The sequence below is a fragment of the Somniosus microcephalus genome, chromosome 10, assembly GCF_052327205.1.
Source record: "Somniosus microcephalus isolate GS21.2 chromosome 10, FLI_Smic_1.0, whole genome shotgun sequence".
Taxonomy (NCBI): domain Eukaryota; kingdom Metazoa; phylum Chordata; class Chondrichthyes; order Squaliformes; family Somniosidae; genus Somniosus; species Somniosus microcephalus.
Window position 1 is genome coordinate 207702331 of NC_140996.1, and position 13742 is coordinate 207716072.

A 13742-nucleotide genomic window follows, 5' to 3' on the forward strand; every position below is an offset into this window, starting at 1 on the left:
AGAAGAAAATAAAATAATTGCACAAGGCTCCTCTGTGCCACTAGGTCGCCATATATTAAGCCTTTGTAAAAATAATTACTATCGAACCAGGAACGACAAACAGCAGCAACAACTTGCACTAGAGCCTTTAACGTAGCAAAATGCCCCGAGGCACTTCGCAGAGGTGTAGCAAAAGAAAACGGACGCTGAGCCAATGAAGGAACTATTCGGAGGGGTGACCAAAAGCTTGGTCGACGAGATGGGTTTTAGTGAGTGTCTTAAAGGAGGAGGGAGAGGTGGAGGGTTTAGGTAGGGATTTTCAGAATGTAGGGCCCAGGCGTCTGCCAATGTGGAGTGGAGGGCGAGGGGGCTGCACAAGAGGCCAGAATCAGAGGAGTAGAAGGGAGGGTTGTAGGAGGTTACAGTAACAGGGAACAGTGCGGCCATGCATGGATTTAAACACAATGATGAGAATTATATATTTGAGATGATGGGAGACTGGGAGCCAATGCAGGTCAGTGAGGATAGAGGTGATGGGTGAGCGGGACTTAGTGTGGAATACAGTACGGGCAGCAGGATTTTGGATGAGATGAAGTTTATGGAGGATGGGAGGCTGGGCAGGAGCGCATTGAAATAGTTGAGCCTAGAGGTGACAAAGGCATGGGTGGGAGTTTCAGTGGCTGATGGGCTGAGGTAGGGGCAGAGGTGGTCTTTGTGGTGGAGAGCATAAGCTGTTGGACACTTAGCTTAGGATTGAATAGGATACGGAGGTTGCGAACAGTCTGGTTCAACCTGAGACAATGGCCGGGGAGAGATGGACTCGGTGGCAAAGGTACTGAGTTTGTGGCGAGGGTCAAAGATGATGGATTCTGTCACACCAATGCTTAATTGGGTGAAATTGCAGCTCATCCATAACTGGATGTTGGATAAGCAGTCTGAAAATACAGAGGCAGTGGAGGGGCCGAGAGAGGTAGTGGAGAGGTAGAGCTGGGTGTCATTGGCATACGTGTGGAAGCTGACCCCGTTTCTGCATAAGATGCCACCGAGGGACAAAGCGTAGACGATGAAGAGCTGGGATAGATCCTTGTGAGTTAACACTGCAGGGGTGGGAACAGTGGCCCCTGCTGGAGGTGCTCTGGCTACGATGGAAGAGCCAGTTTTGGGATTGGGCTTCATTTCAATACGCACGGTGAGCTGCCAGCTGAACTAGTGCCGACGACAGCAGGCTGATCGGGGGCGCGGGGGGAAAGTTGGTAAATATGGTGGCTCTGCCACAGAGTCGAGGTGGAAGTTGTGTCATTAAAGGTGGGGGGGAGCCGATCCTGGGGGAGGAGGGGGGCTCTAGAGGGACCGGCACCAATCAGGCAGAAATATCATCCTGGACACAGATATAATTGGAATTTTTTGGAGTGGCCCTTTAAGCACCGCTGTTTTGGCTGCTCAACACTCAGTTTTCACGAGACACCTGCCTGTTTGGGGTGGTAACGCTGGCCATTTAAATCCAGGCCCACTTGAAAATCGCACTGGGTGGGTCTTGGGCGCAAATTTAAAAAAACATTTTTTTATAGCCCGTCCATGCCAAAAAAAATGGGTACTCGGCAGATGAAAATCGGCCCCATTACAAAATGACTACCGTACTGACACTCTAGCTTTCCAGCATGGAAATATCATGCTATGTAGTCTGACCTCCTCCACTTAATGAAATCATATTTAAGATCTGACATGTTAATTAAACTATCGATGGGTAGATGCATGAGGATCCCGGAGGTGTAAACGTTCTGCTTTAATTATGTCTACCAGGCGAGAATTAAGTGAATAAGTGCAGAAGTGAAGGGTGCATTAATAAACATCAACTGCTGTGAAAAGCAGAGTCTACTTGTATATAAATTGTTAATAAAAGTTACATATGCAGCTATCCTGATAAATGGTTGGTAAGTGCACCATCCAGTGTGGTGCTGAACCTTGCAGCCCAAAAGGTCCTGATGTGGTCCTTAGCCCATGTGGAATAACTTGATCTTCGCCAGGGTTGCAGAAAGCACATTACAATTGACTTCATTGAAGGGGGGAAAAAATAACCAGGATTCCTGAGCTTGACCACTCCATCTAAAAATGTGTAGCTGTGGATGAGGATAGGGTCAGATTTGGCTATGATGTGCCCCGTGGTTGAATAGCCGACTGATGCTCACCGTCTACGTTCACACATGGACCATTGGCGGCCGTGCCTTCAGCAGTCTGGGCCCTAAACTCTGGAATTAACCTCCCTCCACCCCTCCGCCTCTCCCTCCTCCTTTGAGACGCTCCTTAAAATCTACCCCTTTGACCAAGCTTTCAGTCACCTGTCCTGATATCTCCTTTCCTGGTTCGGCATCTACTTTTGTCTCTTGTGAGACACCGTGGGATGTTTTACTATGTTAAAGGCGCTATATAAATGCAAGCTGTTACTTGGGCAAAGTATCGGAGTGCTGTCAGTGCCTCTGCACTGACGTTCCCTTTAAGCTCCGTGGCCGCGCAGCTGTCTCGAGGTCCCGCGCAGCTGGTGAGCCGGTTTCCCAATGCAAAAACCACGCGTGCGCAGAGGTTTGAGTGGGCCGCGCAGCCCGTTAAAGGGGCAGCGCAGCCCCCCCCAAAAAAACTTTGGGGGAACATTGCTCTGTACCCCAGCGAGGCCAGTGTTTTCAGGAGCGGAGAGGAGGAAAATTGGAGAGAGAAAGAGAAGTAGCACGCACTGAATAAAATAGAAGGATATTTATATCAGGACTGCCGGCTACCTTCAAAAGCCACCTCGCAACTCCACAAATTAACAGTACTTCGTCATGACAAAAGCCATTTGGGCTATTTGTGTACTTTAGAGGCAAACTTACGGAAACCGTGACATGAAATGATTTGACAGTACAGTTACCTGCATCCCTTCCTGGCCAGAGATTCCCACTCCAACATCGGCAACCTGGATCATGCTCACATCATTAGCCCCATCTCCTACGGTTAATGAAAAACACAAGGTGACAATGTGTTTGCCTCCTACCCTTCGGTGAGCTAGTTGTGATTAATGCAAGTTGAGCGACAACTTGGAGCTGTACCAACAGACAATAAAGTACAGCCGATTGAGGCACGATAACTGGGGGATCGTTTGTACTTTAACGGGTTTTTAAAGAAAAATATACAACTTAACTTTGCTTCTCACTCCACAGAAATAATGGGGCCGAGCACATCTCACGTCCTGAGTGAACTCTGTGGGTCTTGTTTTTAAATTCATTTATGGGATATGGGCGTCGCTGGCAAGGCCAGCATTTATTGCCCATCCCTAACTGCCCTCGAGAAGGTGATGAGCCGCCTTCTTGAACCGCTGCAATCTGTGTGATGAAGGTACTCCCACAGTGCTATTAGGGAGGGAATTCCAAGATTTTGACCCAGCGACGATGAAGGAACGGCGATATGCTTCTAAGTCAGGATGGTGTGTGACTTGGAGGGGAGCTTGGAGGTGGTGGTGTTCCCATGCGCCTGCTGCCCTTGTCCTTCTAGGCGGAAGAGGTCGTGGGTTCGGGAGATGCTGCCGAAGAAGTCTTGGCGAGTTGCTGCAGTGCATCTTGTAGATGGTACACACTGCAGCCACGGTACACCTTTGGTGGAGGGAGTGAATGTTTAAGGTGGTAAATGGGGTGCCAATCAAGCGGGCTGCTTTGTCCTGGATGGTGTCGAGCTTCTTGAGTGTTGTTGGAGCTGCACTCATCCAGGCAAGTGGAGAGTATTCCATCACACTCCTGACTTGTGCCTTGTAGATGGTAGAAAGGCTTTGGGGAGTCAGGGGGCGAGACACTTGTCGCAAAAGCTTGCGAGGTCCGTATGTTAACATAATTATTCAGAACTCCTTGCGTGCACTGGGTCCTGTGCAGGCTGCAGGGGTAGGATACGTAATGCAGCAAGAGTTTTAGAGCGCTTCTGCTGTGCCTTGCGACACGATTAAATTCACCATTGGTTTGGCAGCAGAATCTGGGCCATTATGAACACAGAGAGGTGGGGGGGGGGTGGTGGGGGGCAGGTTTGTTCTGTCACTCTCTTCGACCTAGTCCTCATGTTTAGGGACTAACACCTGGAGAAAATAATACAATAAAGTCTATGGGACCTGCACAGTAAATAGAATTGTACCTCCTTGCTGGCACTGGAGGATTTTACGATCAACACTATCAGAATGATACTGGGGCTAAAAGTCTTAAATTACTAGGACAGGCTGCCTCGGCTTGTATGGAAGATTAAGGGGTGATCCAATAAGGTGTTTAAGATGATTAAAGGATTTGACAGGATATAGAGAGAGAAACTATTTCCTCTGGTGAGAGAATTCAGAACTAGAGGTTATAACCTTAAAAGCCAGGCCATCAGGGGTGATGTCAGGAAGCACTTCTTCACACAAAACTGAAGTGGAAATCTGGAACTCTCGCCCCTAAAAAACTGTGGAGGCTGAGGGTCAATTGAAAATGTCAAAACTGAGATTGATAGATCTTTGTTAGGTATAAGTATTAGGAGATACGGAGCCAAGGTACAGTTCAGCCATGATCACAATAGAGAGCATCCTGACGAAATGTATCACAGTATGGTATGGCAGCTGTAGCTCCTATGACCGGAAAGCCCTGCAGCGGGTAGTCAAAACTGCCCAACGCATTACCGGCACCCGGCTACCGACCATAGAGAACATCTACCAGAAACGCTGTTTACGGAGGTCACTGACCATCATCAAAGACCCTACCCACCCCAGCCACAGTCTGTTCGCCCCCCTGCCATCTGGGAGACGCTACAGATGCATTCGCACCCGAACGACCAGATTTAGGAACAGCTTCTTTCCCAGGGCTGTCATCCTACTGAACTCCACAAATAAACTCTAAAGCCTGCACATCTGCCAATGCACTTTATTATGTTTATGTTTATGTATTACAAGCCAAATGAATATTGAATGTCTTAATCTAAATGTACACTCTCGGGAGCCGCAAGCCTACATTTCGTTGTACTGCACTTGTGCACTAACAATGACAATAAAGTTGATTATTATTATTATTATAATTGAAGAACAAAACAGTTCGAGGGGCTGAAAATGGCCTCCTCCTGTTCCTATGTTCCTCTAGTATCCCGGGGGTCTACTTGTCTTCATTGTCTGATTGAAATTTAACCTCGGCATACACTGGAGCCAGGGGTTATTCCGTTAGTGTTTTAATGCCTTCATATATTGCTACCAAAGATACTTGAAATGACATTTAAACATTGGATTGCCGAAGCTGTGTGGTGACCTCAAGACTACATAACAGCATGCCGGTGGAGACAAAAAGACAAATATACTTGCCTATTGCCAAGGTCATGACTTTTAGTTTATCCCGGACCAGTTTCACCACCATACTTTTCTGCAATGGCGTGGAACGGCAGCACAGCACCGAGTGGCAACTTTGTGCCAGCGTAAGAAACTTGTCCTCCAGTGTCCTTTCCAATGCAAAGGTCAGAGTCTTTCCATCGATTACCAAGCTGAAGTTGGGTCGCGGAGCGGGCGAGGCCACCGACGTCCCATTTGGAGAGATAAAGTCAACTGAGCCATTTTCAGCAACACTGAAAGGTTTGTTCTGAGGACTCTTTGATTCAATGTAGTTTAAGCACTGTTCCAGCAAAGCAGCACAGGCCTCCTGTTGAAAAACATGACATTTATTGTGAAAAACAAGCAAATATTGCAGTACCTCAATCATCTCTTAGGCAGTCCCTCGGAACCGAGGATGACTTGCTTCCACATTAAAAATGAGTTTGCAGGTGACTGATGAGTCCAATGCGGGACCTACAGACTCTGTCACAGGTGGGGCAGATGGTGGTTGAAGGGGCGGGTGGGGTGCTTGGGTTGACGTGCGCTCCTTCCGCTGTTTGTGCTTGGCTTCCGCTTGCTCCCGGCGAAGAGACTCGAGGTGTTCGGCGCCTTCCCAGATGCTTCTCCTCCAGTTTGTGCGGTCTTGGGCCAGGGATTCCCAGGTGCCGGTGGGGATGTTGCACTTTTTCAAGGAGGCTTTGAGGGTGGACCAAGACCTTGCTCTGTCAAGCCCATGTGGTAGCTGATGTGCAACGGCCACCCCATGTTAAAAGAGTTCACGCATAGGCATCTTCCACCCTTTAAAATGAAGTTCAGGACCCTCATGGACAACCCCAACAGTGACAGACTGGAATGCCGTACTGCTATCGTTGCCCGGGAGCTCAGACCTCAATCATACACATGATATCTAATATAGTATCAATAATGACACAAGTACTTTGTGCCAATGTGCCCACTAAATTTTTTTTTTGCGCGCATTACCTTTAAATTTACCTGCGCGGCGTCTTACTGGGAACCGCTTGTGAGCGGCCTGCACGGTACCTTCCCGATGGCTGCACGGTCGCGCACGGACGCAGCTTAGAGGGAGCATTGCTTTGCGCCCTACATCAGCTTCTGGAATAAGTTCAGAATTATTTAAACTTCCTGTACTACTCGGAATTCCGCCTAGCCGTTCTTCACAGTTATAGCCCTAGTACAGACTGGATTTGGGAGTTTAATTGGTTTCTTTTTCACCCCCTTCATCATGGGTCAATGCAAAGGCTGTGAATCTGCAGAATTATAACTAGCTCAAATGCAGAAAGAAAATTAATGGAAACCCACAAATAGATAGGGCAGGATTTTCATTGTGCCGTGGAGTCGGGATTGGAGGCATTGGGGGGGGGGGGGTTAAAATCCCGAAATCAGGGGTCCTGACCCCTTCCCGCACCCAAACCCGTCTCCTTGCCAGTTTCAAAGGAGGTGGGTACCCGCCCCGCACTGGGACCCGCCTCCCCGAGGTGGGAAGGGATTAGTGCCAATTAACTGCCTGTTAACAGGTAGTTAAGAGGCAGTTTTTAGCCTAATCCCTATTTTTGATGTTGAAGTGTGGGATTCCCGATGGCTCCAAACCACGGCAAGTTAGGGGAGGCGGGCCGTCGGGTTGAAGGACTTGGAGGGGTCGAGATGTCGGTGTTCAGGTGAGTGATGTGTGCATGAGTGCAAAGGTAAGTATGTTTAGTGTGTCTAAAGTGATTAAAGAAGTTTAAATGACCTTTTCTTACCTTTTCAGCCTTCCTTCCTTTAGGTTCCGGGAGTCCCTCATCTCACCGGCACAGAAAGCAGAATGGCTGCGAACTGTCAAAAATGACAGCCTTCAGCTTACTGTGCAGGAGAGATTTCTAACTGATTCTGTGGAGAAGGACTCATGTTAGAAGTAAGACTGTCGGTGTTTGACAGCTTCAAACAGCTGTGAAACGCTGATATTTCATCTGTCAAAAGCTCTTGACAGATGAAATTTCAGTCTGTGACGTCACCTGTTACCAGGTGGCCCTTAATTGGCCTGCTGAGCCCGCTGGGCGGGCTCAACAAGGTCAATCAAGTTAAAATCGCGTGGATTGGCCGCATCTCGATGGGGGCGGGACTACAACCCTGAAAGTTGTAGTCCCGCCTCCTGAGTTAAATTCCTGCCCATTGAACTCAAAACAGATAAATTGCGTAGAATACAGAAAAAGCTGCTCAGCCTCACAAAATCACCTAATTTCTTTAGGTCTATGTACAGGAATGACAGATCATTTTTACTTTCCAGTCTCCACGGATTCAAGAATCTTATTTTTTTGAATGCTTTAAACTGGCCCAGCTTTCTGTGCTGGGGAGTAGTCTACCCCATCATTTAAGAATTCTACCTATGTAGCAGTCACTTCATGTCACATTTAGCTGGAGATTATAAGAACATAAGAAATAGGAGCAGGAGTCGGCCATTTGGCCTTTCGAGCCTGCTCCGCCATTCAATAAGATCATTCATGGCTGATCTTCGACCTCCACTTTCCTGCACTATCCCCATATCCCTAGATTCCCTTAATATCCAAAATTCTATCCATCTCTGTCTTAAATATACTCAACGACTGAGCCTCCACAGTCCTCTGGGGTGGAGAATTCCAAAGATTCACCGTCCTCTGAATGAAGAAATTTCTCCTCATCGCAGTCCTAAATGGCCGACCCCTTATTCTGAGACTGTGACCCCTGGTTCTAGACTTCCCAGCCAGGGGAAACATCCACCCAGACCCTTATGAATTTTATAGGTTTCAATGAGATCACCTCTCATTCTTCTAAACTCATAGGGAATATAGGCCTAGTCTACTCAATCTCTCCTATAGGCAATCCACCCCCCCCCCACCCCCCGCAGTAACCTCTGTTGCACTCCTTCTAAGGTAAGTATATCCTTCCTTAGGTAAGGAGGCCAAAACTGTATACAGTATCTTGGATTCTAATTTTAAGCAATAGCCATCATCTGCTGATTTGGCACAAAGATCATTTCAACATCCACCCATTAAATCCCTTTTTATCATAATTTTAAAAAGCACTGATGACCTATTTTGTCCTTTTAAACGAGAACAGATTTGGCTCCTTTCACCACTGTTTATAGCTCCCTGTCTTAAGGCCAACAATAATCGTTTCTCTTGCCCTCTTTTGGATTCCTTCTAATGTCTTATGGGGTTTTTTTTGGGTCAGTGTTTTGATGTATATGCCAGTGGTAAGAAATCAAAAGTGGTCCAAGTGTTCCACGTGTGGTTTATTGATCAGTGTCAGCTCCCCGGAGAAACACTCAATGGATTTATTTACGTGCCGTCCAATTCTGCAAGCCTTGGGAAATGCTGCTATGAAATGGCACTCAACATTTGGACCCAGCACACACACAAAGGTTTCTTCTGCTGTAACTTACAGTAGAGCCCTGATTGTTCACTCTTGTGTTATCTGTGCTTGAAATCTGGATCAATGGGAATTGGGGTTTGGGATCAGATTAAATCTTTTAATTGCTGGGCTGCAAATTCAGACTGGGTCTTTTACATGCACTATAAATGTGCATCTTTGGTTCTTGATTACCCACAGGGTGGTGTATAGACATTTACGGCACAGAAGGTGGTCATTTGGCCCATCGTGTCTACGCCTAATCCCACTTTCCAGCTCTTGGTCCGTAGCCCTGTAGGTTATGGCCCTGGAGTTCAAGTGCATATCCAAAGAAAACAACCCCAGCCTATCCAATCTTTCCTCATAGCAACATCCTCTCTAGTGCAATCACATATTTCCTGTACAGGAAACTCTTTTTTATCCGGCACTTATCAAAAAGTCCGGATTACAGAGGTATAGTTAAAAGGTACGAGAGCTCCGTACACAGCAACAAATCCAGGCTTCCCTGTTGCTTAGCAACAAGTGCAGGAACCCCGGCCACAGACCAAGCGTCCCTGTTGCTTAGCAACAAGTGCAGGAACCCCGATTACACAGCCACAGATCCAGGAACAGCCACTAATATGAAGTAAAACTTATCTGAACCTACTCCTGAATTTTGCCGGTTAACAGAGGCTTCCGGTTATTTAGGTGCCGGTAAATCGAGAGTTTCCTGTAATGTGGTGGCCTAACTCGTGTTTTATACAGTTCAAGCATAACCGCCCTGCTCTTATATTCTATGCCTCGGCTAATAAAGGCAAGCATCCCGTATGCCTTCTTAACCACCTTATCCACCTGTCCTGCTACCTTCAGAAGAAGGAGGGTCCCCTTTATCATAGCGGATAATTGAGGTCAAACTTTATTTATACAGTTATAATCCCCGTATTGTGTATTCATGTTCGCTGTTTCTAGCACAGAGACGAAGTACTTCACATTTGCTACTCTTCCAGACCACAAACCTAACATTTTACAAATGCATTTCCTAAACTACAAATGCTGCATGAAGATTTTGTTGGCTTCACTGGCGATTTAATCCCATCAGCTGCTGATCCAAATGCTGCATCCCGAGGTCAATTTTTGCATTTCTCTGCAAAGATCTGAACTTTACACTTAAATTATTACAAGGCAGGGATCACGCTTACTAATGTTCGGAAAACTGAGTTTTCCCAATAACCTTCCCAATAGTGATGCAATCTTCACCTTATACAATGCTGACACCCCATGAATTTTGAAACTGCGAGCTAAAATTAAAGGGCCACACAGAATCAGGCAGATTTTCTATCATCACAGCTGCCGCCCCATTATATTTTTGCTAATGTTGTAGTGAAAATGCTGCCACAGCTCTCAAAAGAGATAATAATTAAAAAAAGAAACTACAGCGCTGCCAAACTGGTGCGTCCATAGTAAATACATTAGGCATTTGCTTCAATTTTCTGGTACCAGTTTTAAGATTTCAATTGGTAGAAAATATGGTCACGCCAAGAGGCTAAAAGCTGTCCAGCAAAGCCACTTGCAGCTGAAATATTGCTCACCTGAGATTCAGCATTCAAGGTGAGGATCTCCTCATCATGACCTAGGAGTTTGCAGGAGTGAGCAATATTGATTGCAGTTTCCTGTTTGTCCCCAGTGAGAACCCATATCTGTAAAGCAGCTTTTCGTAGATTTGCTATTGTTTCTGGGACACCATCCTGTAAACGGTCCTCGATGCCGGTTGCACCTAAACAGACAGCAAGAGGTGATATAGGAGTGAGAAAATTTATAACACCTTGACAATGAAATGTGATTGACTCGATTCTGCAATTAGCGAAATTGATCCATAAACATACGAACATGCGAAATTGACGGGCAGGAAAAGAGCAGCTCGTCCATCAAGCCTGCCCCACTGTAGGATATATAACTAGAAGTCTCAGAAAGAGATTGTGCTTTTTAAGCGTCTCAATTTATTATTCTGTACCATCTATACGAGTCCCAGTGAAGCATACTTTACTTTGTTAAAGTTACAGAAGGAAATTTTATTGAACAGCTAACGGGAGACTGGGAACGGAGTGGCCAAAGCCTGAACAAGAAACTGGGAGTTAGTTGTGCTACTGTGAATCCCTGAGAATGTAAGAGAGTCCGACCAGAGTGTTAAACATAGGCAGCGACTTGTGCAAAACACTGGGAGAGCTGAATTGAGGTGTATGGTGCATATACAGTCAGACTTGACACGAACGCAAACAGTTTAGTAACTAAAAATAGCACACAACATCTGCTACATTAAGACAGCAGCTGTTCCGCCTGCGTTGGCACTTTTTTTTTTATTCGTTCATGGGATGTGGGCGTCGCTGGCAAGGCCAGCATTTACTGCCCATCTCTAGTTGCCTCTGAGAAGGTGGTGGTGAGCCGCCTTCTTGAACCACTGCAGTCCGTGTGGTGAAGGTACTCCCACAGTGCTGTTAGGGAGGGAGTTCCAGGATTTTGACCCAGCGACGATGAAGGATCGGCGATATATTTCCAAGTCAGGATGGTGTGTGATTTGGAGGTGGTGGTGTTCCCATGGGCCTGCTGCCCTTGTCTTTGTATCAGTAATGGTGACCATGAAACTATCGGATTGTCGTAAAAACCCATCTGGTTCACTAATGTCCTTTAGAGAAGAAAATCTGCCGTCTTTACCCGGTCTGGCCTATATGTGACTCCAGACCCACAGCAATGTGGTTGACTCTTAACTGCCCTCTGAAATGGCCTAGCAAGTCACTCAGTTGTAAAAACCACTACTTATAGCGTTACACAAAAGATCAGCTGACTTACATATGGGTCAGATCCCATTATAAATCAAGGACGAAGCTTTAGCAATTCATAACAGCCATCCAAACCCACAGGTGTACTTATGACCTTGACCACACTTTCAGGCAGCTTCCATTATTTTAAGGAAATACGGTATATAGCTTTAAAAATGTTGCGTTTTCATATTGGAATTCATAAATTCCATTACTGATGCAAGCTTTCCCATACCGCAACTATCCACCAACATCATGGTAGATGCGATTTATCATATGACCATTTGATGTGATAGTATTTTTTTTAAATTGCAGAGGATTACTGCAAAATAAAACATTGGCCTAGAAGTTCGTCTTGGGCACTATCAGGTCGGATCGGCCGCCCGTTATAGGCAGCGTCTGATGTTCAGTTCCGCTGCAGTCAATGCGACGGAATATCAGGCGCTGCGTATAACGGGTGGCCGATCCGATAGCGCCCGCTTTGCGCCACCGCCCGAGACGAATTTCTCGGCCATTATGTTTTGTCAAAAAGGAATGTTTCACAGAAAATGCTACTAGTTTATAATAAGTATATCCCCTGTTGTTCCTTCTATAGACAGCAACGGCAGATCAAACTTAAATATATTGCAATATACACTGTTACATAGTTATGTTGGGACTACATTGTACAAGTGTACTAACACTCAAATAAAGTGTAGCAGCACTACGATGCTGGGAAAGTAGTGCGCAGGCGCCGCACAGGACTTGAAAATATCACCCCGCACCATGCGGCAGGCAGCCATTACAACACAAATAAAACAGTAGTTATAATTACAAACTACCGAGTCCAGAGTCGTCTTTACAAAGCACTACGAGCGCTAGAAGACATAACATGGTGGCAGCGGTATAAGTGAGTAAAACTTACGCAAATAAAAAACGATATCAGAGTGAAGAAAGAAATGTAAAAGTAAACTCTGCAGCGTTGTAACTGCGAATCATACGGACAGCTAAAATGCCGGTGTCCAATGCACTGACCGCGAATATGCTCCCCATCATGAACTGGGAAGCAGACGATATCGTGGAAGCTTTCCGGAAATTTAAGCAAAAATGCAAGCTTACCTTTAAAAGTTTCCTGAAAGGCTCCTCCGACAAGGAAAAAGTCAGCTACATTCTACTGTGGGTGGGAGAAAAAGGCTTAGATCTCTATAACAGCTGGAGTTTATCCGAAGAGGATAAAACGAACCCTACGGAGATTTATGAAAGGTTCAGTAACCATCTCGAGCCTAAATCAAACCACCGCATACAGAGGTATAAATTCCAAAGCTTAAGACAGGAACCTGGTGAAACGGCTGACAATTTCCTGACGAGATTAAAAAACGAAGCCAGCAAATGCAAGTTTACGGAACTAGAAGAAAGGCTGGTAGACCAATTAATATGGGGATCAGCACATACAGAAGTGCAAAAAGAACTAATAGGAAAAGAAAAGCTCGGAATATCAGAAGCCATAGATACAGCGAGGGCTCACGAAGCCACAAAACAACAGATGAAAACGCTGAATACTCAAACGGCTGACGTGCGGACAACTCCCGAACCGGATCACAGAGTAGATGCAGTGCGCGAAAAGCATAGCACACAAAAACAAGTATATGACAGCGGGAAGAATACGTGTAGAAACTGCGGAAGAAAACACGACTACACAGACAGAAGAAAATGCCCAGCGTATGGAATAAGCTGCAACACGTGTGGTAAAGCAAACCACTGGCAAAAGATGTGCAGAGCTAAAAGAGAGGTGCTACACACCAAAAGCAGAGGTGGGCAGCAGAACCAATAAAAGAAAAACAAAATCCATACCATGGGTGAGCAAGATGATGAAGACTGCGGGTACGACAAAGCTCTGAAGATTGAAACCATAAAGGTTCTCTTATACGAAACGTCCAGAGCGGAAAGCACCCCAAAGAAAGAATGGCACACTATCATCCAGATTAAAAAGAGGATCGAAGGACAGCCCACAACCGTCAATCTAAAAGTAAAGTTGGACACAGGAGCTCAGAGCAACATCCTTCCACTGAGGCTATACCAGAGGATCTTCCCCGAAAACTTGGGCGAAGATAGATACCTGAAAAGAGGATGTTTAAAAGCAAACAACGTCACGCTGACAGCGTATGGGGGGAGCGAGATCAGGCAACTCGGAACAACCTATATAAAAAGGAACACAGAAAAGCAGAAACATCAACTGCATGTTCTATGTGACCGACTCCGAGGGACCGGCGATCTTGGGA

The 13742-nt window shown here is 46.1% G+C and overlaps 1 protein-coding gene across 2 annotated transcripts in view; it reads right to left on the reverse strand.

The window, feature by feature from the left end:
* The window catches only part of atp10a (ATPase phospholipid transporting 10A), a 231026-nt gene that overhangs the window by 16324 nt on the left and 200960 nt on the right, over window positions 1-13742 (reverse strand). For both annotated transcript variants that reach the window (XM_085999543.1, XM_085999544.1), the window contains exons 13-15: window positions 10261-10445; window positions 5306-5636; window positions 2879-2955 (exon numbers count right to left, since the gene is read on the reverse strand). In XM_085999543.1, the coding sequence (XP_085855669.1) occupies window positions 2879-2955; window positions 5306-5636; window positions 10261-10445 (593 nt within the window). The remainder of the gene's footprint in view (window positions 1-2878; window positions 2956-5305; window positions 5637-10260; window positions 10446-13742) is intronic.